The sequence below is a fragment of the Phytophthora infestans genome, genomic scaffold (genome assembly GCF_000142945.1).
Source record: "Phytophthora infestans T30-4 supercont1.16 genomic scaffold, whole genome shotgun sequence".
In the NCBI taxonomy this organism is placed as follows: domain Eukaryota; phylum Oomycota; class Peronosporomycetes; order Peronosporales; family Peronosporaceae; genus Phytophthora; species Phytophthora infestans.
The window spans coordinates 2300175-2323667 of NW_003303743.1; the positions used below are offsets into that span (position 1 = coordinate 2300175).

The window sequence follows — 23493 nt, forward strand, 5'->3', positions numbered from 1 at the left end:
TCTACTTGGATCGCTGAGTGCCACATCGCATGCATAGATGCATTTAAATTTTGCTGTACAGCGTCCACGCTACTTTCTCGCTTTTTTTTCAATTCTACTTCTACTACTTGTTTCAAAATACGGACTTTATGTGTGGTCGACTTGGGGAGCAGGTGAGACGCTCATTAACTTAACTGGATTGGTGTCGTTGGGTGAAGGTGGCCCACGTGTGACGTCACACGTTAGACGGTGCTGTTCGAAATCTCGTCGATGAAGTGTTCCAAAAAGAAGAGGTCTTCCTCAAACAAGTCCACGGGCGTATCGGACGGCTCCATGTCTATCACGGGCGTGTCCACCATCATATAATCCACAGCGGCGTCCATACCGATGCCAATGTCCAGCTCAGCGTCCATCCAGGAGAACATAGCAGCGTCGTCCATGACGACACTTCGGTTACCGAAGCAGTCGATGCCGCGCGGACTACCCGAGTTGTTAAGTACGGGCGAGACGACCACGGCCTTGGGGTGCGTGATCGCCTTGGGGATAACCGCGGGGCGTTCGCTCTTGATCACCACCTCGCGCTTGGCGTCTGCAGTGATCTTTTGCGAGCGACGTGAGCTGCCACTGTTCTTGGCACGAGGTGAGGCCGAGCGGCCCTGCTTCCGACGCTGCTCCATGCGACGCTGGTTCGTGTTAGCCTTCTGACGATGGTACTCGCAGAACTTGTGCAGCTCGCCATTGCGCTTCTGGACGCGCCAGCTCCAGCATTTCTTGCTCGGATAGCCACAGAGCAGCGGGGAGCGCTTGTGTTGCGCGTCAAGCATACCAGCAGAGGGCGGCTGCATGGACAGGTGCGCCACATGTGGCGGCATGGGTTGCAACATACCCGCCGTCGGGGCCACGACCGAGTGCCGTGCGAACGAGGACAGGAGCTCACCGCTCGAGTACGTCGTGGAGATGACCATGGCAAGTGGGGTGTCGGGTGGACGCAGATTCGCAAATGCCTCCGCGTGCGCGTAGCATGAAACCCGCCCGTCGTCGGCACCAATGGCTTGGCAAGGACGCGATTTTTCACACGCAGGTGCGTCGCGGACCTGTTGCCGCTCCGGCGTCTTCCAGCAACACTACCGAGCTCCGGAGCAGCCAGCCCGGAGCAGCGCCTCGTCTGCTTGGATGGATAAATGCTACCCCTGGCTTTAGTGACCGCACCATTGACCGGCGTATCGCAGGATGACTAGCTCCTTTGCTCTGACGGACAAAAGTAAAAGAAAGCCTCGACTCCGAATGTTCGTATCAGTAGAGGTCATAAGTCACAAGGCTGACTCGTCCCTGCTCTATGCCCAAAAACCTTGAGGCTGAAAATCCTTCCATCCCTAGCTGCCCTCGATTTACAAAAAGAGCGAGAGGCTCAACGAGGCTGTCGATATCTGCTGCTTATGCTACCAGGCTACTAGGCTATATGTATCTAGTTTGTATCGTATGCTGGAGGAACGCAACCAAGCTTCTCAGCGGTCGACCATATCCCACACTGCCTTGTGTTGTCTGCTTTACTATGTAACGCTGCTGGTTTTATTTCGGTGTCTTTATCAAGAGGCGGGCATGACAGGCTAGATTTTTACTACGGTGACATACAAAAAGGCAGCCTAATCTGTGGGTGAGGCAGTCTGGTAGATCGAGATGCACGTAAGCTTTAAAGTAAGCACGACGGCGAAAGAAGATTAAAACTTTTGCTTTGGAAACCAACTGACAGGCTGGAAGTTACAGCAGATTTCAAAACTAATATCCAGGGTCCGAAAACTATTACACGAGCACCAACCAAAAGGATGCTCCGCAGCGAGTCCGCTCGCTCCCGCACTGCGGGAGCGAGCGGACTCGCGGAACCCGCACCAGCTTCTCACTGAAACCACCAAAAGCTGGACACCGCTTGCTGCTCCATGAACAGTATATCGTACTCAACAGGAACTCCTGTGGGGAGTGCTTGTACGAACTCCAAGCTGGCCATGACAGCTCGTTGTTGACTACGGCAGGACGATCGTGCGCATGACTGTCCCATGCCTGACAGTCACGCCGGCACTTGACCACCAACGTGTCGACATCTGCGAGCTTAATCCACCCGGAAACAGCTGACCACCGAAATCGAGCACAGCGCGTTCGATGGAGACGGGCGCGAGAGAGGGGGGGGGAATTATCCAGCCGCGTGGCAGCAGTGTGTCGGTGCATGGTCCTCCGTCAACCGCAGCGCTGTCGCCCAAGCCAACCTGGTCGCTGGAGACTTGGCCGCATTGCTGACTGCTCGACGAACGTTCAGAGGTCCAGGGCGAAACTATGACGAAGGAAAAAAGAAAGATACGCGATCTTGTGTAGTACATGTACCTACTTTACCTCCTTGGATCCGTTACAAAGACGGCGAACCGGCCACAGATGCGCGCGCGCAGCCGGGACACATGGGTAACATTTGGGCCGGGGCTAAAAAATTCGCGCCGTCGGTGTGTGCCTCGGCTCCAAAGTCCAAGCGCCCGGCCTCTGCCGCGCCGACTGCCCTCTCTTCGCGGCTGCGGACTCTTCTCCCCTCTTGTCTTTTGCCCGTGCGCTAACACTGGATCAGATGCGCCCCGCGCAATTGCCGCAACGATTTGCCGCGGCACAATGTTAAGGAATCCTTGACTCAAGAGCTTACGCCGTCCGACAGTCTTAAAGACTTACGGCACAGCCGGGAAGCCAATGAGGGGAACCTTTCAGTCTTAATTGCTGCGCCAGGAATAGCGGAGGTTGGTCCTGCCGTCAGCGACGGTGGCGACGATCAAAACATGGCCTGCATTGCACGGCTTGGTGCTCTGAAAAGTATCCGCAGCCAGCGCGCGCGTGTCACCTCGACGTTCCATGGTTTGGGAAACTTCTTGGTGCAAACGGGGCTTGGGAGTGTCTCGACGATCCTGCGCCAAGTCTCACCATCGGCGGGCGCTTGCGAGTGTTGCTGGCGTGTTTGCTGCAATGCTGCAAGTCCTGGGGCTGGCAGGACTCCTGGATCAATAAGCTGTGGGGCTTTGCCACGCGGCTTCCTGGGGACCATCCGCAGCGGATTCCGCGGCAAGCTTGGGACCAACTGCTTGCACGGAAGACCTCTGCGCCGTCAGATACACAGGACGCGAGTGCGGCCAGGTTGAAGTGAACCTCGCAACTCGACCACCGAATGACTTGCATCTGGGCACAGCGTTTTCCACTTTAACGTGTTACATGTACTCGTCGCGACGATAACGCTTTACATATTTGGCGTGTCTCGACTCGAGCGTTGTACCACTCGCTTGCCATAGGAGTGGGATACTCAAGACGACGACACCTTGATCGTACCAAAGCCCCACAGTGAAGTGCATCGCCCGCTGCTGCTATGGTTTTTGTTATGTCGCCTTAAGCCCCGCCAGGAGCACCCCGAGATTCGCTTCGAGGAGCTGGGACGGCATCCTTAACGTCCCTAACTTAATTCCTTGTCTGGTAGCCTGAAGATGAGCTGCTCGCAAGGTGAATTGCATTGGTCTTCCGGTATTATAATTGGTGAAGTTTCAAAAAGATGGAGCTCGAAAATTTAAAGCTTTGTGGAGAACTGAAATCGAGCCACGAGCTGGTTTTCGACTAACGAATCCCGCCAAGACAAAAAATGCTTTACAAAAAGGATGAATCGCTTTTGTAGTGAAATGAGTAAATACATTAATACATCTATCGTCTCCTTTCTTGGGTTGCATTGTTTGAAAGAGTACTTGACTAAAATGTCATCTTAAAAGTACTCACCCACGATGGGGTCGAGAGCAAAAAACTGTGGACACATTTCCAAGACAGTAGTCCACGTCGCTTGAGGGTCACCATACGCGTTCAAACTGCGGGTGTCCGGCGTTGTGGTACCCGGCCAGTCTTTCTTTGCGGTCCGGTATTCCAGCTCCAGCTCGGACATCATCATCTGCATCTCACGCTCGTTGCCCTCACACGGTTCGATAGGCTTCATTTGGGGTCGTACTTGGTTATCCAAATTGCGCTGGTTTGGCTTGAGGCGATGATAAGGTTTAAGACGCGCATTCTGTTTCTGCAGCTTCTTGGAAAACGACGACGGAGGGCGTGGCAGCATGGGAGGAAGCAACGGTATTGACGGTGCTGCTGGGGGTGGAGGAGGAGGAAGAAGAGATGGCAATAGAGGCACTTGCGGAGGACCACGAGTCATTGGCGGGCCCACGAAGAGGTACAGGTCGTTGAAGTCCATTGTGTTTGATCGAGTAAATGTTTTAATGAGGACGGAGCTGAAAGTTGATCACGAAACCTTCGTGGTTAACCTTCGCGACTGCCTGCGACGATTTGCCCAGCAATCTACTTGTATGTATTAAGATGCTCTTTAGGATCTTGAAGAAGTTCGCGTTTGTCTACCTGAGGTCTCTCGCAGGTGCTCCAACTCACCTGCGCCGCACACAGTGTGTGGCACAGGCTGAGTCTGGTACAGTACAAGTCTCATCGAGCTTTAAAACTCGGTCAATTTTTCAAGAGCAAACGGGGCGAGAAGTCATCTTGCCGATCTAGGAACCCGCGTTGGTTTTATGATCGACTTTTATCTCAAGAAATGTCATGCATCACGGCAACCAAGTACGTGTCCAATTGCACTCGAAATCCGCAAAAACACATGCTCCACGTTGAAGTGCGACCTTCTCCACCGAGATCGTGGCTGTAAACTCCACATAACAGGCACCAACACTGTTGGCAACAGAGCACGCTTTCTGATGAATGTACCCCAAAGCCACCAATTTATTTGAAGCCTTGTTGTGTGTCTTCTTTTACTTCTTCATAACCCGAAGCAAGTTTCGCAACGAAATTGATCTCATAATACCTTGACTCAATACGTCGCCACCGGCCATTACCGGTAGGCCTTGAGCCGCTTAGATCTCAACAAGCTCCGATAAAACGAGACGATTCCGTGACATGCTTCACACTGTTTGCGAACATTCTTCAAGAACGTTCTTAAAATTTCGTGATCAAGCTGCAGGACCATCTCGTCTGAGTCTCACCATCGTCGTAGCATTCGTCACGACCAACTTGAAGCGATACGGTACTACATGTACACGACGGCAACTCAAATTTCACAAATGTATTCTGGCCACCACATCGCTGCACTTCAACCATGCGAGCTGTACTTGTGGCCACTCTCGTAGTTGCGCTTGCTTTTCTTTAGATACTTCCTTCTCTGCGCTCTCGGTGGAATTGTGGCGTCACCTAATCACGAGTTGGATTTTGAGGGTGCCTCGCTGTGCTGCGTGAGCCAATGCTGCCTTGGCTCGCTCCAGCGGGTACACGCCATGAATATACTTTTGCACGTCGATCTTGCGGTCCCGTAGTAGTCGCAGCGCCCAGGGAATGGGGCCACAACGGGATCCCACCACTCGTAGTCGCTTGCGCTGCACTTGCCGCACGTCCACCGTCGATCGCTTCGCCGAGCATGTCGACTTCATAACCACAGTGCCGCGTTCGCGCACTAGTCTCAGTGCCAACGCGATGCCACCGGGGGTTCCTGTGCTCTCGACACACACATCGAACGGAGCCATCTCATTGGCCATGCGATTTGCCAATGTTGCCATTTCCGTCTCTTCGCCACTGTTCAAAGTGTAGACTGTGTTGACAAAATGTTTCGCCAATGCCATTTTTTCGCGGTGCTTTCCCACGAGAGTGATGGTCTTTGCAACTCCAGTTGCATGCAACACCTCTGCCACCATCAGACCGAGTTTGCCATCTCCAAGCACCACGACGTTGTCGGTTGGCTGAATCACCTGTTGCTCCAGGATTCGACAAGCAGCTGCAAGAGGCTCGGCGAAGACAGCGTGTGAGTCCATAATTCCGTCGGGTACCTCATATAAGTTCGCAAGAGGCAACGTAATGTACTCAGCGAAGGCGCCATCTTTCCTCACGATGCCAAGACAAGATCTGTTCGGGCAATGGTTGCGACGTAAGATTTCTTCTCGAGACAAAGTGTCGCCACTGTGATTACGGTTAAGACTGCAACGTGCACAAGTTGCACAGTTGGACGCGTCACAGGGAATGTTGATCTCCCCAACGACGCGCTTGCCGAGCCACATCCGTTGCGTCTGCTCGTCGTTAGCGAACTGCTCGCCGAGTTTCCGCACAATGCCCACAAACTCGTGACCTAGCGCACCTTTGAAGCCTGGTTTGTAATTATCGATCATCTGTAGATCAGTCCCGCAAATACCTGCTCGTAACACCTCAACCAGAGCTTCATGGGGCGCTGGAGTTGGGACAAGGAGGTCTGTGACCAACTGCGGCGCTAGCCCGTTGCCTTGAAGACAGAGACCCTTCATGTAGCGCGGCTCAGTTGCACACTCAATGGCAGTCATTTTAATGGAACGACTGGCTGTCAAGTCCTCCCCTTTCCCAAGATTTGAGAGCGTGTGCAGCCGTCGGGGTTGCACGACAACTTGTGGAATTTCGAACTTTGGGTTCACAAGTTTCAGGAACTTCCGGAACAGCTCACTTTGCAGAGCCTTCATTGGGATCACGTCCGAGCGCAGCCAGCCCACAAACGCAGCATTAAGCTTGGATTCCACGGGATTATTGTCCACATTATCCGTCATCTTGTAGCGCTTCATAGGCCCGCCATAGTCCTTGAGATGCACCACCTGCTGGTCGTTTGCTCTCCAACGTGCAATCTCCGGGTCATTCTTCATGACCTGGTTCTTCATAAACGGCGGTGACTGTATTTTCTTTTTTGTTATGGGACTGTCGACCCGGAAAACTTGTGGGTGGTGGCGAAATAAGTGTCTCTTGAGACTGTAGACCCTGTTGCCCATAGTCACTTGGCACAACGTGCAGACCACATGAGTCTTCTCCGTTGCTGCATTGGTCGTTCCTGTGCCTGTGCGGGGACTTGTAGCAGCGACCTCGGGCGCGACAAAAAAGTCCCTCGGGCTTGCAAAAGCTTGCGTGGTCAGGAACGCTGCCGGAATGTTCGAGGACGAGGTTGGCGGCTTGTGAGTTTCCTGCGGCATCTCCACGTCCAATACAACCTTCTCGGGCTTGATGGTCACGTCTGCTAACGCCGAGGTGGCTGCCCAGAAGCTGTCGTCGCTGGTGGTGGGCGTGGGCGGTGAACTGATGAGGTTGGCGATGCTCATCTGCTTGCTGGGTGCGCGTACGGCCCAGGCTGCATCCTCCATGTCTTCATCGTCCATGTCGTCGTTAAGAATACTGCGGCGCTTGCGTGTAGCCTCCAGCGCAGCCTGGTGTGCGTCAACCGTCGCGAGCTTACGTTTCTTGTCCACAATGGCAAAGTGGCTGCCGGAGGGCGACGAGGCGCTGCTGGCTGCACTGTCGCTAGAGCTACGGCGACACACGGAGCTGCCGCTGCCCAGAGGCGACGCCATCGCCATTGCGTCTCCTGCCCAAGCTCGGGATCTTGCAGTCTGATTTATTTATGCTCTGGTCATGCACTGCAACTGATGTAGCCATCTCAGCATTTTTGGCTTGAGGTGGTACACTCGAACCTATGATAACGCATAAGTGATCCCAATATGACTACATGAAGGTCTAATTAGCAATGGACATGCAAAAAGGTGTCGCTGCTCAAGCTCCGCGCCACTTCCTCATCCTGAACAATGTGCAGAAGAATAAGAACATCAAGAACATGCTTGTGAGTGCGTCAGCCTTTGGAGTGAAAGAGGTTTTCGTTGTGGGACAGAAGAAGTTCGACTTGCAAGAGCAGGAGCCGTTTTTGAGCTCATTGAGCTGCAGCGTCACGCGTGTGGCCACTCTGAAGGACTGCAGAGCGCTCTGTCAGGAGCGAGGTATCCGCATTGTGGGTGTAGAGATCATGCATGACGCCAAGAGCATTGCAGACCAACCGTTTAGCGGTGATACAGCTTTTATTATGGGCAACGAGGTGGGTCACTGCGATGGATATGGCTGGTTGTCGATGACTGACGCATTGTTGTGCGTCTCTTATCAGGGCAGCGGCATGAACTCGGCGCAAGTAGCCATTTGCGACGACTTTGTCTATATCCCGCAGTATGGAGGCGGAACTGCTTCACTCAACGTGACCGTCGCGGCGTCCATTATCTTGCAGAGCTTCGCATTGTGGGCTGAGTTGCCGACTACAGAGCGCAGCCAAGTGACTATGAGCGGGTAATCATAAATACAAGAGGTTGAGACCAAAAGAGAAGTGCCATGTGCATCAACAGTTTGCGATTCATTTTTTTAGACGACATCTAGGGTTTTCTTCTTCGCAGAATTACATCTCCTTGTCCATGAAGTCCTCGTAGCTCTGACCGAACAGACGCTGCACGTCGCGCTCGATGTCGCTCTTGGACACCTTCCAGCCCGTCGCGAACAGCTTCTCGTACATGTCCACCAACACCTCACCGATCACGTCGCGCGAGTGGCTCCACTTGTAGATGAGCTGGTCCAGCACACGCGCGTCCGAGTGCTGACTCGTGAACGCCGTGCCCAGGATCTCGATGCGCATGCGCGTCAGCTCCTCGATGATCGACGGGTTGTTGCAGTACCACCAGCAGCCGTACAGATGCAAGTTGCGGAACTTGTTGGCCGTCACCGTCACCTCGTGCTGGTTCACACGCGACAGGAACGTGGCCAGGAACTTGACGCGCGGGAAGTTGTTGCACAGTTTGATCAGGATGTCCACGTTGCTGGGCTTCACGCCGTCTCCGGCCACACCGTAGCGAGCGTTGATTGGACGCACACTGTCGAATTTGAGTGCGATCGGCAACTTTTTCTCCTCGGCCAAAGGCAACAAAACCTGCAGCAACAACTCCGCACCATTCGGCAGAGCGTCAGCGGCAGATTTGGGTGCATTCTCATCCGGATACTCGAAGAAAATGGGTACACTCGACATGAAGTACTCGGGCTTCATGATGTCGATCCATTTCTCCAGTAAAGTGCGAACACCCGCCAGAGTGTGTGGCAGCTTGAACACGTCCAGGGTGGGGCCGATAGACGCCCAGTCGCCCAGAAGGACCTGGTCCACACGCAACGCCGAGCGGAAGTACTTGCGAGACCAGGCAGGCGGAGGCGTGTTTGTGGATGGGTCTCCCAGCCAGTGACGAGCCTCTTCGGGCTCGAACGGAATGTTGGTCATCACCGCGTACTTGAGGCCAGAGAGACGGAAGACCGTGTCCACGTACTCGTCGGCGTCCTGTTGCTTGAACCATTCCTGAATCGCAGCGAGGTCGCGCTTGGCCACGAGATGGTCCAGACCCAGCAAATGCAGCGTCGTCAGCACACCACGACAGGCCTCAGACACTGGCGAGCGGTCCACGAACAAATGCTGCCAGATGAGAGCCGCCTGTTTCTCCTTCGAGTACGAGTTGAACTCCTCCACTTGCAGGGCTGCAGTCTGTAAGAACTCAGCCACCAGGTAGTGGTACGTCAGGAGTTCGTTAACACCCCAGAGCATGAGTTTGCCGTGACTCGGAGGGAAGAGATGCGTGTGCACGTCGATGATCTGGACGCTCGCGACAGCTTCACGCACGAAAGTGGCGACTTCTTCCCTGGTAGCGAGGAACTCGCTCGTGTGGTGATTACGCAGCACGTCTTCCAGTGTTTCCAGCGCTGTCTGTTTGCCAGACACGAGACGTTGGTAGAGTGCCGCGACGTCCGCAGCGAAGGAAGCGTACGCGTCATTGGTGAGGTCGAAGCCCTTGACGGAGCTGAGCACACTAGCAACGGCCACGCCGACACCACTTGAAACCTCGGAGGAAGATTCAGCACGTGCAGACTTGGGGAAGTCGTTGCTGCTGCTTTTACTAGCTTCAAGAACCTGTTGGCTAGCACGCCACAGCAAGCGAGACACACGGCCGTTCTCACCGTCGTCAAACTCGTACTTACCCGTCGATAAGTTAGCTGTGAGTCCCGTATCGTAGCTCCACGTCTTCTCCGTAAGCGAAAAGATGGGCGCGCTGTTCTGGATAGGGTCCATTTGACCCACAAAGACAGTAGAGGCTTCACGCTTCGAATCAGCTTGCCACGGCGTCAAGAAGCGAAGAGCGACAGCAGTAGCATACGCCATGAACTTGCTGGGACGGTAGTTCTCATAGTGTGCGACGTTGATGTTCACGGAGTTGAGGAGACGCACATAAACTCTCAACAACGCGTTCTGTGAGACCCAGAAGTTGTCGAGACCGAAGTGCGGATGTTTCATACGCACCAGCCACTCAGCGTAGAACTGACGGGCTTCCTGTTCTCCCACCTCGCCAGCGATTAGAGCTGGGAGAATGTCCTTGTCGAATAGAGCATCCAGATACTCGCTGATAATAGGGAACTTCTGGAACTGGTTGGCTGTACGTTGACGAGAGAGCGCCAGGAGGTACACCATGGCCGAGTTCACAGCGTTGCCAAGCGAGAACTTGAGTAGATAATCCTTGGCGATCTCCGACTTGCTCGTGCGTACGTGGACGCCAGGAACCTTGCGGAGACGTTCAGCATCCAGCGCTCCGTTCAAGTCTTCAATGGATATAGCCTTGGCCGGTAGTGGCTCGGTTAGAGGCACGACGGAGTCTCCGGCGCGGTGGTTCGTAATACGATCCACCATGGTGTTGTGGAAGTGCACTTTGGAGTCCAAGTAGCCGCGGAACGCAGTAGCGTTGTCACTCTTGACCCAGTCCAGCTCAAACACGAGCTTCTTGATGTGGTCTCCGTTGTTCGGGAAGTTGTCCGTGTTGATAATGGACAAGTCATTGTCTACAAGCACAATTCGTGAGAAAATGTACTCAATCAGAGCTTAAGAAACCTCAAATATGTACCTGGGATAGCCTTGAAGGCAGCTTGTAAGAACTCGGCCAGGTCTTTGATCACTTGAGTGCCGGACTGTAGTCCTGCTTCCGTGACGCCGAAGCCGACGTACTTGAGCTGTGGCAGCTTGGCTGGGAGGCTCAGGAACGCCGCACGACCCTCAGCGACACCCAGAGAGCCCACCGCTGTACAATAACATAATAATGTTATGTTTTAGAGGAGGATCACAAGGTAGAACAGCTAGTAGAGTCGCACCTTCCAGCTCAAAGACGGTAGTGTCCACGTGCCCCTCTGAGTCGATGGTGTCCACTTCGTACTTGCCCTTAGCAGCGGCACAAGCTGATACAAAGCTCGTTCCGCGAGTCTGAGCCACCACGACGCCCGAGTCAAGAGCACGGAAGACTGGAACCAGCACAGCACGCTGCAGAGGAGTAACAACGTTAGTAAAAAGTGCCGAAATGTATCAATTGTTGCACATTTCAGTACCATGAAGCGGCCACTGCCGATGCAGACGGCGCGTGTGTTCTCGGCGAAGTTGGAGCCCTGAAGCGGCGTGAACATGGTCTTGGTCTCTGCAAAAAGGTGGGAGATCTGAAAATGGGGACTTTACCCACGTGGGGACGCAGCACAGCCCCCTGGCAAACATGATCGGTGAACACGTGGATCATTCACACCCGACATCTGCGACGCGTGTCGAAGCTGAAGTTTAAAGCAGATGCTCGTCATGAATGGAGTCTGACCAGGTCTATCTTGGGATTTTAGAGCGGAAATGATGATCATTTGGCTACAGCACTGCTGTCAGTGCTTTGTCATGGTGGTGCAGTGGTTGCAGTGTTAACTCGGAGGCTCAGAAAATGATGCTCAAGGCCCCAACTTCCATCACTCATCAAGCGCATCAAGCACTTTACGAAAGCAAATCGCAAGCATCCCAGCCGCAGTTTAACTCAAAACAGGCTGCAAGTACGTCAGCAGTCCTTAACTTTAGGTTATTCCCTTAGTTTAATGTTTTAACACGCTAAACCCCGGGGTGTGACCTCCAATCCAAGATCGTGGTTGAAGGTCGATGTCATTCTTCATTTCGCCGTCGAGAGCGCAAGCGCAGAGGAAGACACACACCACGATGTTCACGCCGCTACGAGGACAGTCTTTCTCTGACAAGACCGACGCTATCTGCATTGGCAGTGGCCGCTTCTTGGTGCGTTTTCAACACTCTTATCTCCCTCATTAACGGATCCCTAACTATGCGCCATACCTGCAGCGTTGTGTGCTGGTACCTACGCTGCGTGCGGCTGGTAGCGCCGTTGTGGTAGCTCAGACGCGAGGCACCAGCTTCGCGTCGGCCTGCGCCAAAGCCGAGGGAAAATACGAGGTGGACACTATCCAGAACGACGGCAGTGTACAGACCGAGGTCGTCGAAGTGGAAGCCGTCGGCTCCTTGGGAGACGCCGAGGGCCGCGCAGCCTTCATGCAACTGCCGTCCAAAGTCTCTAAGCTCAAGTTCATTGGCTTTGGCGTCACGGAGAGCGGTATCGTCAAAGGAGGCCCCGCCATCGTGGACCTCACGGAACTGCTCTACAACTGCTTCACAACTCAGCCCAGTGCGTATAGTCAATCTTCAATTATGGCAGTCGAATCTCATATTTTATACTGTTTCTTGTCACTTCAGACAATATTGTCTCGGTGATCAACACTGACAATCTGCCCAAGAACGGAGACACCATCAAGAAGCTGGTGCTGAAAACGGAATGGAAGGGTCAGCCAAGTGATCTGGCTTCGTTCCGAGCCTATGTGACGTCCAACGTGCATTTCCACAACACGATGGTCGATCGTCTAACGTCCCACCGAGCGGGTGACTCGCTCGTGCCGTTAACGGAGCCCTGGCCGACCAAAACGTTGGTAATTGAGGACGTCCATGGTGTCCTGGACGCCAACAAGTTGAGTGTTCTACCGGGTTTACACATCCGTACAACTGCAGGCCAACTGGAACAAGACCACCTACTGAAACTGAGTATCGCTAATGCAGTACACACTGCTATGGTCTATCTACTAGCCCTCACACGCGTAAAGACTACGTGCGACGTACTGAAGTACCCGGAGATCCGTCAGTATCTGGATCTGCTGTACGCAAATGACGTTGCGCCATCACTTGAGCTACGTGGCATCAGTAAACAAGAGGCTCAACACACATACGACGAGTGGATGAGTCGTGTGGAGCACAAACACTTTGGTCTTGACAACTTCTGGGTCGGTCAGAACGCCATGCTGAAGTACGGCGTCAGACTCTTCAGCACTGTGGAGGCCAATGTAATCAGAGACGAGAAGTACCGTCCTAGTGTCTTCATGGCCTTCGCCACGGCCTTGATCTTGCGATACCTGACTCCGACGCAGTCAGACTCGAGAAAAGAGGACGGTACCAGCGTTTTTGTCGGTGCTATGGACTCGATTCAAGACCGTACGCCACTCTACTCTGTAACAGAGAAGACGTGGGTGTATGCCAATGGCTTAACTGCCAATATCTCCACTGGCAAGTACGAGTTCTTGGACGGTGAAGCAGGTCACACTGCTACGAATCTGTGGAAGATTAGTCACAAGGTGTTTGGTGCCTGTAAGAGCAGCAGCAACGACTTCCCCAAGTCTGCACGTGCTGAATCTTCCTCCGAGGTTTCCAGTGGTGTCGGCGTGGCCGTTGCTAGTGTGCTCAGCTCCGTCAAGGGCTTCGACCTCACCAATGACGCGTACGCTTCCTTCGCTGCGGACGTCGCGGCACTCTACCAACGTCTCGTGTCTGGCAAACAGACAGCGCTGAAAACACTGGAAGACGTGCTGCGTAATCACCACACGAGCGAGTTCCTCGCTACCAAGGAAGAAGTCGCCACTTTCGTGCGTGAAGCCGTCGCGAGCGTCCAGATCATCGACGTGCACACGCATCTCTTCCCTCCGAGTCACGGCAAACTCATGCTCTGGGGTGTTAACGAACTCCTGACGTACCACTACCTGGTGGCTGAGTTCTTACAGACTGCAGCCCTGCAAGTGGAGGAGTTCAACTCGTACTCGAAGGAGAAACAGGCGGCTCTCATCTGGCAGCATTTGTTCGTGGACCGCTCGCCAGTGTCCGAGGCCTGTCGTGGTGTGCTGACGACGCTGCATTTGCTGGGTCTGGACCATCTCGTGGCCAAGCGCGACCTCGCTGCGATTCAGGAATGGTTCAAGCAACAGGACGCCGACGAGTACGTGGACACGGTCTTCCGTCTCTCTGGGCTCAAGTACGCGGTGATGACCAACATTCCGTTCGAACCCGAAGAGGCTCGTCACTGGCTGGGAGACCCATCCACAAACACGCCTCCGCCTGCCTGGTCTCGCAAGTACTTCCGCTCGGCGTTGCGTGTGGATCAGGTCCTTCTGGGCGACTGGGCGTCTATCGGCCCCACCCTGGACGTGTTCAAGCTGCCACACACTCTGGCGGGTGTTCGCACTTTACTGGAGAAATGGATCGACATTATGAAGCCCGAGTACTTCATGTCGAGTGTACCCATTTTCTTCGAGTATCCGGATGAGAATGCACCCAAATCTACCGCTGACGCTCTGCCGAATGGTGCCGAGTTGTTGCTGCAGGTTTTGTTGCCTTTGGCCGAGGAGAAAAAGTTGCCGATCGCACTCAAGTTCGACAGTGTGCGTCCAATCAACGCTCGCTACGGTGTGGCCGGAGACGGCGTGAAGCCCAGCAACGTGGACATCCTGATCAAACTGTGCAACAACTTCCCGCGCGTCAAGTTCCTGGCCACGTTCCTGTCGCGTGTGAACCAGCACGAGGTGACGGTGACGGCCAACAAGTTCCGCAACTTGCATCTGTACGGCTGCTGGTGGTACTGCAACAACCCGTCGATCATCGAGGAGCTGACGCGCATGCGCATCGAGATCCTGGGCACGGCGTTCACGAGTCAGCACTCGGACGCGCGTGTGCTGGACCAGCTCATCTACAAGTGGAGCCACTCGCGCGACGTGATCGGCGAGGTGTTGGTGGACATGTACGAGAAGTTGTTCGCGACGGGCTGGAAGGTGTCCAAGGGCGACATCGAACGCGACGTGCAGCGTCTGTTCGGTCAGAGCTACGAAGACTTCATGGACAAGAAGATGTAAAGATTTTCCAGGCAAAATGAAAAGTTTAGTGAGCAATTTTCAATGCTGTTGCTGAATTATCAATTGTACTTCGAAGTATTTCGTAAAATTTTCGGTTACATTATCAATTTGTCCTCATTCTTCTAGTAGTGCGAGGTATTTTTTGGTCTCAGAGGGGTCCTTTCCAGCCTCATCCAACGCCTTAATGAGTCTTGCTCGGAGCTCCATCATCTGCGTCTGCTGCTTCTGTTTGGTGGTTGCTTCTTTTAGGTTAATCTCTTCACTCTTGAGCTTAAGCGTCTCACGCCGCAGCGCTTGTTGCTGTTTCCACTTGGCCACTTCGAAGTCGAGACGTCGAGATTCAATCGCCAGAAGTTGAAGTTCCGCCTCGTCGACAGCAGCGTTGTCCTCAGATAAAAGTTCGCTTGCCTCACTTTCGGTTTCTTTTGAGGTTTTCTTAGGCTGCCGTGGACCCTGCACTCTGGTCTTGCGCTTCTTTGTCTGAATGATGGAGCTCAGCGGTTTGTCGTCCTCAGAGAGCTCTTCTGCGGCTTCTACATCTGAGTCGCTCGCGCTGTCGCTCGCAGCCACGAGACGCCGACGATCCGCCTTGGACATCGACCGCTTCACGTGCATTCTCTTAATTGTGTTTGATTGGTCGATTCGAATTTTAAATGAAATGTACTAGCCAATCAAGCATAAGTAATCTGATGTGCCTAAGAGCTAGAGTCTAAACTGTCTATGGGGAATTTTTATTTAGCATGTTGAAGTCTAAACTGTCCATGTGGACACTTTATCAATAGAGCATTCCGAGATCGTCTCGACGCTCGCACCCGTGAGGATCATACGCTGGATAATCTCGGCTCGAATATTCACACGCTGGAACACAACTCCGTCTGTGTGAAAGCCTTGCGCGTCTCCATCTCGCGTCGCAGTAATTCCACTTTTTTTTAGTACTGTTTGGTGAGGTGTATTGTGTTACCAGCTTGCTGCCTGAACTCTAATAACCATTCCCGACTAGCTTGTGTTGCACCGTCGAGTTGTCCTTGCTCCTCTCCTTCTGTGCTACTTCTTCCTCTTGTCTTCCGGGCTTGCTATCTGGTGCCTGGATCACGTTCGCTGCTCACTCCTTTCCTCCATTGGTTGACGTCCCCTTGTATCCACATCTCCGCCAATGTTCTCAGTTCGTGCTCCATCCCCTCCGCTTCCGCCGTGAACATCACGCTCTTGCCGGTGTCCATGGCGAAGTTTGCCAACCCGTCTGCTGTCTTGTTGTGCTGGCGGTAGTGGTGCTGCCACACTTGGACCTGCCCCTGATCCGCCAGCTTCCTCGCTAGTCTGAACCAGTGCAGCAACTTCCTCGCTTTTGGAACCTTTCGCCGACGCATGAGTCCCGGGATCATGGCGCTGTCGCCCACGACCTGCATCCCTCTCCACCTCCTAGCCGCTGCTTCCGCGAGTAGCCTCTGCAGTCCCACAAATTCAGCCACATTGTTGGTGGTTCGTTTGTTGCTCAGGCTCGTTGCCGCGGCCCACAGTATCTTTGGCCGCTCACTCTCCCCGGTCCATTCTACTATCGCTGAAACTTCCTCCGGGTCCGGGATTTCCCCGTGAGCCTCCATCGAAGAAGCCCACCCGTGTCACGCTACCTCCTCCATCTTCTGCATCTGCCTGCCTAGTGGCAGCTGCCCATGTTGCGCGTATCCGCTTTGCCACAACTATTGTCTCGTGCGATCTTGGTGTTAGCGGGAACAGTCCCAATGTGTATCTCAGTATCGTGTCCTGCAACGACGCCTTCAATCTGCTGACTGCATCTTCCAGCTGTCCGCTGTCGATGCCGTCCGGGTGCACTTCCGCTACCTTCCACCTCCAGATTGCCGTGATTGTTGCTGCACATCCCATTGTCCACGTTGCTGCTGCTGCTTCCTGTATTGCTTCCCATCTGTCCACTTGCTGCCCGTCTCCCCAGTCTATCAGCCACTGTGGGAGCTTGCTTATTGTCAAGGAGCATATATCTCGTTTCAGCGCTGAGTTACTTCCCCATTCGCTTCCTATCCCGGGCATCCCCCATGCTTTCACCCAGACACTCCAAAAGGCCTTGGCGTCCGGGCAATTCCACAGCAAGTGATCTTGCCCGCTCTCCGTGCAGTTGGTGCATCTCGTCCCTGCGCATTTGTACTTCATCTCCTTTCCTCTCCAAACCCTCAATCTCCCCATTTTCATCCTCACAACGTTTTGTTTCTGGTACGCTGTTACCCCGTGCATCCGCTGTACGCTCTTCCACGAAAATTGCTCCATTGCCCTGCTGATGGCTGGGTTTGATTGCCCCCTTTTGACCCTCATGCGTTCTTGCTCTTTTGCCGCGGCGCTGCGTCGCTTCCTCCTTATTACGTCCTTGTATGCTTGACGCGACCTAGTCCATCTTCTCTTCCCCGCCCATAGCAGCTGCATGTGTGTCCGGTCTGGATGCGGCGTTACCCAGACCGCCTTGGGCGTCGTTTTCAGTAGCTCTGCTATATTAGCACTCTCCTCCGCCGGGCCGTCCCCCATGCTCACCTCCTTCTCCGTGAACGCCCAGCCGTGCCTGACAGTCGTTCGCTTGTCAGAGCTCTCGACCCAGAAGCTATGGTGTGGGTCCGTTAGTCCATGCGAGACTCTTAAATTGGTCGCGTCTCCTGGTTTGGACACTAGCTCCGGGAATTGAGCCAATACTGATAGCCCTAACTCTCTGAAGAGGTGCGCTTGCCTGCTTTCCATCGGCATCTCCGTGGAGTGCGGTTGCACTATCACCCTGCCTTTGCTCTCGTACTTGACTTCCATCAGGTCTCCAACCAGTTGCACTCCTCGTCCTTCTGTTACCTCTTGTATGTCGACCACTTCCGTACTGCCCCAGTTGCGTCCCGCGGCACCAGCCTCTTGTACGGCAGGTCTGGCCCTGTTTGATGTATCAGTCCGCCGCATTTCTATTCTCTCCGCCTTCTCGCTTGTGTCATTCGCCCCAGTATTTGTGCTCCAAATTCACACACCAACCCCATCTTACTCCAGGTCGTCTTCATGCCGTTTTTCAGCCTCATCTCCCGCCTTATGTCCGCCGTACTGTCTTCACTGGTTCCTTGCGGCATCTCAGGTGCGAATCCTGTCTCGACTATCGGCTTGCTAATGGTCCAGATGTCTCCGTGTAGCTTTGGCTCAGCGCTGTTCGCATATGGTATAATGTGTCCGATGTTGACTCCTGCCTGTTGCTGTAGCAACTTGCCTGCCCTCTGCTTGCTCTTGGTCGTAGCGGTGGCCCATGTCCCCACTGTCGATGCGGCCAGTGCCATCAACTCTGTTCTGATGTTTGGCACTCCCAGCCCTCCTTCCTTGGGTCTAATTCCGCGACCACGGCCGGTATCCAGCCCCTCGGGGCATGATCCGGTGTGGAGAATGACGATTGTCAGACAAAGCTCCTCATTCTCCAATCCGCTTCCTTGACCAGGTCACCGTCCGGCCAAGCGTGCCTTGCCACGTACAGTAATTTTGGAACTATGATTGCCGACGCGATTGTCGCTCTCTCCTGCACTGTTTTCGTCTTTTCGACTGCAAGCGCTAGTGTAATTGTTAGTGTTGCAAACGCCTTGGCCCATGCACTTTTCGTCCTGTCCGTGGATCCTGTGATGTGCCCCAGGTATCTTGTTTCGGTGGCTTCTTGAAGTGGTTGGGCCCCCTTCCCTCTTTGTTTTAGCTCTTTCGTGCCTGCGTCCCCAGTCGTATGGATAGCGATTTCCCGGCGTTTAGCAGTAGCACCGACACTTCCGAGAATCGTTTGGCTGTCTTTAGCGCCGTGTCCTGCATTGCTGCGTTCTCGATGTAAATCGCCGTGTCATCTGCGTAGCCAGCTATTTGTATCTGTTCTCCCTCCTCTTGGTCCCCTAGTCTTACTCCTCTGATTCCGTCCTCACACTGCACTGCGTCATACAATAGATCCACCGCCAGCATGAATAGCAACGGAGCCAGCGGGCAACCTTGCTTTATACCACTCGTGACCGGTATTGCCCTTGATAAAGTTCCATTGGCCATAAATTTTACCTCCGTGCGCTCGTGTGTATCTCGCACTAGCGCTCTGAATTTTGGGGGGAACCCCTTCGCCTCCAGCACTTTGTGCATGTATTCCCTGTCGAGTGAGTCGTATGCTTTCGCAAAGTCTAGAAGCAGCACTTGTGCGTAGGTGAGCTCCTTTTTGCCCGTCGCTGCTGCTTTCGCCGCCTCCAAAAGGTCGATTGCGTCGTGTATTGTCCTCCCTGGAATGAACCCGTACTGTGTTTGATGTAACAACCTCTTTACATGTCTCCGTACTCTCCACGCCAGTATCCTGGTGAGAGTCTTGTAGTCGGTATTCAGTAACGCGATTGGCCGGTAGTTTAGTCCGTTGCTTGTGTCTCCCCCCTTTGAAATACTGAAGATGTACGCCTCGCTGAAGGACGTTGGTGTGTTTCCTTCGTCCAGAAAGACGTTGAACAACTTCGCTAGTATTGGCACCAGAGTATCCGCGAAGTCTCGGTACCATTTGTTGCCTATGCTTTCCGGTCCGCACGCTTTTCCGATCTTGCATTTCTTGATCGCTGCTGCTACTTCCTCCTCCGTTATTTTCCTGTCGATATCTTCCAAGTCCACCTTCTCCCAGGTTTGTCTGCATTTGTGTATGAATTCTTGAGCACCCCCCTCGTCTTCTGCCTTCCCGTTGAAGATGCTCTCCCAGCAGTCTGCCAATGTTTCAGCCTTGTCATGTGTGCCCCGCTTGGGTGCTCCGTCGGCGGCCTTGAGCGCCGGGATGATATTGTCTCCGTACTTGGTGCAGATCCTGTTGAAGAAGTATTTGGTTGACGTTTTCGACGTCCATGCTCCTTTGTTGATGAGGCCTCGCCGTTTGAGGGCTCTGCGTTGAGATTGTACCTGTTCCAGCTCTGCTATCCACTCTTCTCGCTGCTTTCTGTCTTCTCCGGTTCCGTTCCTTCCTGCTGCCAGCTTCCGCTTCAGCCTGCTTATTCTTTGTCTGCATCCTTTGGTCGTCCTTCTTCGTGCGTGTTGCTTAAGTTGCGCCATCTCCTTCTTTACTCGTTCTTTGAAGCGATCCCATTCCAAAGCCCATGTACTTGGGCTGATGTCGTCTAGTCCGGCCCCCAGTTCGTTAGTCTCTTCTCTATCATGTCTTTTGTCGCCGCCTGCACGTACATCGGTGGGGGATATACTGTCTCCCTCTTTTTGACCCTGACTGCTCCGTTTGGATGGTGCATCTCCAGCAAGACTCCCCTGTGATCAGAGTCGCATATACCCTCATCCGTGGTTACTCCACGTACTTGTTTTCATTCGTGTCCACTGATGTACCATCTGTCTAAGCGCGAAGCTCTCTTCAATCCGTCCGCTGTAGTATAAGCGTATGTGTGGTGTGTACGGGCGTACGTGTCCACCTCGATGTCCGTTATTGCCTCTGGCATGTTGCTTTTCCCTGTGTCCACTAGCGCGTTGTCCTGCAAGAACATACGTAGTGTCCTCGCCCCCGCATCCTCTGTCCCATTTGATCCGCTTCTGTCTACCTCTGCCATCGTTACGCAGTTAAAATCCCCTCCACATGTGACGGTATGTTCCTTCGGCAGCTCTATCCCCCGGAGCCTGTTGAAGAAAAGCGTCCTTGTGGGTCCGTGAGACGGAGCGTACACGTTGACGAAGAGATGCCGCTTCCCTTGTATTTCTCCTGTGGCCATCATTAGATGCTCCGTCCAGTGCTCTTCACCCCATACCTTCAGGTCCTTCACTGCTCCATACGGATTGATGAGGATCGCTACCCCTGCTCTTCTGGTAGTGCCTGACGACCATAGTGAGAGTGTGGTGGTACATGTCTTTTTGTACCCCCACATCGCCGCATACTGTGCAGCTGCTGCTTCTTGTTCTGTACTTGTTAAATGGGTCTCTTGGATAAAGGTGATGTCCCTCACTCCGTGCTCCTGCCGCTCCCGCAGTACTTGTAAATATGCACCCAGGTGCTCCTTGTGCATTGCCATTCCTCTGACGTTGTAAGTGACCAAGCCCACAGTTTTGTCGTTCATGTGTTGTTGCGCCGCTAATCGTCGTTTACGTCTCCTCGATGTTCTCCGTTGTCTCGTTAAGAGTCTGTCGAAAGTCTTGTGGTCCTCCGCTATTGTCTCCATCCGATCCTGCTCCGTAACTTGCCTGAAAAATCCTCGTGTGAGCTGCTGCCTTCCCCTTTCTTGCTGCAGCCGCTCTATCCCTTGCGGGGTTGGATCACTGCATGGTTCTTCCATCACCCGCTTGTGTCGTCGGTCTTTCTTGCCGATCCGGCGCCACAGCCGTCATTTCCTTGGGCTTCTCTTCGTGTCCGTTCCTTTGTGTTATGTGTGTCGGTGTCACGCTTGGTGGGTAGTGTGCTGTAGGTGCCGTGACTATTGCTTCAGGTTTGTTTGACTTGCCTTCGGGTCTTACACCCCCGTCCAGTTTCTTGTCTTCCGTCGCGGTAATTTTTGTCGGATCCGACTGGGTCTCTTCTTCAGAAAAGTGGTTGTTGCTGGACTGTCCTTCCTTGTCTCCCTCTGCCTGCGCTGGCTCGCTTCCTCGTTTCATTTCCTGCTCGTCCCCCTGTACGTCCCGTGCTTCTGTCTCCAGTTTCTTCGCTTCTCTTCTGATAGCTTTTAATTCCCTGGCAGCTGCTCTTGCAATCTAATCTGGATCGTAAGGTTCTGGATCTAGCCCTCTGCCTCCATATTTTTGGAAAATGTTGTTGCGGCGTTCCGTGAGCTCCCTCCATCGCTCCGTGTATTCTTGGTATCTTGTGGCCTCGTAGGTGACCGCTTGGTAGTGGTTCCCCGTGCCGCTGTACCTGAGTATCATGATGATAGGGAGCGTGCCAACTGCTATGAGGTCTCTCAGTAGGTCCGCTCCTATTTGAGAGGGCAGTGGCACTACCATGCCGAATTCGATCATTGTTTTGTCTGGGAGCTCCACGTCGTGGTAGCCATAAACTTGCAGCCTGGTGTTCTCGTCCTGCATCACACGCAGTAATTCCACTTCTTGCTGCTGCACCTTGAACACCCGATAGAGTTGAGAATGCTGTGGCTAGTAAGAAATGGTCGCCTTGCTCCAGCCAAGCCACAATGACATTACGCTGGGCTTTCAATTGCTCCATTATGCTACAACGACGCTTAATTCCAACTTAAGAACTCCAACTGCCAACCATATCATCTACAATACCACATAAGAGAGTGGCTACCGCGCCCATCTGAGGAGGTCTCTTCTTTGACATGCCCTATTCCTCGTGTGTCATGCTCTGCGCACGCTATACGAACGACGGCGTATACAGTATACTGCAACGACAGAACGAGTGGCTCCCCCTCATTTGGACAAAAAGAGCAAAGCGGCAAGTATGGAGCGCCGGCCGCGTTCCGCACAAAAACGCCGACAGTACGCTGCTCCGAGTGAAGATGATAGCGACAACGGTGACAGCGACGCCGAGTGGACACTGCCATCCGGGGACTCGAGTGTACAGTCGTCGCAAACCTCGAGCCAGTTCGAGACACAGAGCGCCCAAGAGGAGGCCTACAGCGGAGAGACATCTTGTGCCTTAGCTCCCCAGCTACTTCAGATGCAGTTTGACTCGTGGGAGTCATTCCATGCTTACCTCAACGAGTATATGGCGCAGACATACCAGGTTCGCATCGCTAAGAAATTGTTTAGTTGACAACTAGCCAAATTACTACTGTATGTGTACCAGAGCTTTCGAATTCGTACTAACAACAAGGTCCAGGAGCGCAACCGCAAGATCCAGAAGCAAAATACTTTAGCTCCTCTAATCCCAGAGGAGTGGATCTGGTACAACAAGACCCTTGTTTGCACCCACGCGGGCAAGTACAAACCGCGGGGTAAAGGCAAGCGGCCACGTCTGGAAATACGATCGACTGAGTGCGGTGCACAGGTATGTAGTCATTTATATTTGGGCAGAGTTGGGCTAAATACTATCGAGTTGGGCACAGATGGGTGAATTCTCATCGAGTCGGGTTCAGATGGGACACCTGCAACTGGATGTGCTGTAATGACTTTCGTAATACTGACAAAATATGTGTTCTTCCTTCAGATAAACGCTTGTGTCCGTGTCGTCAATGGTAGCACAAACGACCCTGTGTTCGCGTTATGCGTCACTACTGCCAAACTGCAGCATAACCATCCCCTGACTCGTTCCAACTACGAGCACTACTCGTCGGTCCGAACGGCACTTGCTCCTTCCATGGTGAAGACGGTTGATGTTTTGCGCAAGGCGAAGGCAACGAAGAAAAATATTCTGCAGTTTGTCCTTGAAAACTCAGACTGTAGTATGAATATTCGCGACGTTCACAACCTCATTCAGCGCCTAAAGGACCAAGAGCGTGAAGGGACGACGAGCAAACAGAGACTGAAGACGTGGATGCAAGAATTTGGGGGATGGGCCTGGTAATGTGGGTCGCGTCTTTGTGGAGAAGCACGACCAAAAAAGTACGTAGATCTTTTTTTATTATGCAGCTTCGACTGGGTTTCTCAGACTCCTTGTTTTACATGGTGCTGAATAGAAAATTGCTACATGCATAACACTGC

The 23493-nt window shown here is 53.4% G+C and overlaps 7 protein-coding genes across 7 annotated transcripts; 2 read left to right on the plus strand and 5 right to left on the minus strand.

Annotated features, from left to right (window-relative positions):
• Positions 1–221: 221 nt before the first annotated feature.
• On the minus strand, positions 222–968 carry PITG_09001 (uncharacterized protein; the record flags this gene model as incomplete). Its single annotated transcript, XM_002902985.1, has 1 exon — positions 222–968. One exon carries the CDS (start codon positions 942–944, stop codon positions 222–224), a length of 723 nt encoding a protein of 240 aa, XP_002903031.1.
• A 1455-nt stretch (positions 969–2423) lies between these two features.
• PITG_09002 (uncharacterized protein) lies at positions 2424–3468 on the plus strand (the record flags this gene model as incomplete). Its single annotated transcript, XM_002902986.1, has 2 exons — positions 2424–2465; positions 2831–3468. 2 exons carry the CDS (start codon positions 2424–2426, stop codon positions 3146–3148), a joined length of 360 nt encoding a protein of 119 aa, XP_002903032.1.
• Positions 3469–5219: 1751 nt separating this feature from the next.
• On the minus strand, positions 5220–7382 carry PITG_09003 (glycoside hydrolase, putative; the record flags this gene model as incomplete). The annotated part of the gene is made up of 1 exon (XM_002902987.1): positions 5220–7382. One exon carries the CDS (start codon positions 7380–7382, stop codon positions 5220–5222), a length of 2163 nt encoding a protein of 720 aa, XP_002903033.1.
• Positions 7383–8184: 802 nt separating this feature from the next.
• Positions 8185–9109, minus strand: PITG_09004 (uncharacterized protein; the record flags this gene model as incomplete). Its single annotated transcript, XM_002902988.1, has 1 exon — positions 8185–9109. The coding sequence occupies one exon, from the start codon at positions 9107–9109 to the stop codon at positions 8246–8248; it is 864 nt and encodes a 287-aa protein (XP_002903034.1).
• Positions 9110–9410: 301 nt separating this feature from the next.
• Positions 9411–11343, minus strand: PITG_09005 (uncharacterized protein; the record flags this gene model as incomplete). The annotated part of the gene is made up of 5 exons (XM_002902989.1): positions 9411–9440; positions 9482–10710; positions 10773–10946; positions 11017–11182; positions 11248–11343. The coding sequence occupies 5 exons, from the start codon at positions 11320–11322 to the stop codon at positions 9411–9413; spliced, it is 1674 nt and encodes a 557-aa protein (XP_002903035.1).
• A 481-nt stretch (positions 11344–11824) lies between these two features.
• On the plus strand, positions 11825–14898 carry PITG_09006 (uncharacterized protein; the record flags this gene model as incomplete). Its single annotated transcript, XM_002902990.1, has 3 exons — positions 11825–11956; positions 12020–12359; positions 12428–14898. The coding sequence occupies 3 exons, from the start codon at positions 11825–11827 to the stop codon at positions 14896–14898; spliced, it is 2943 nt and encodes a 980-aa protein (XP_002903036.1).
• A 250-nt stretch (positions 14899–15148) lies between these two features.
• Positions 15149–15495, minus strand: PITG_09007 (uncharacterized protein; the record flags this gene model as incomplete). The annotated part of the gene is made up of 2 exons (XM_002902991.1): positions 15149–15153; positions 15183–15495. 2 exons carry the CDS (start codon positions 15493–15495, stop codon positions 15149–15151), a joined length of 318 nt encoding a protein of 105 aa, XP_002903037.1.
• Between the last annotated feature and the right edge of the window lie 7998 nt (positions 15496–23493).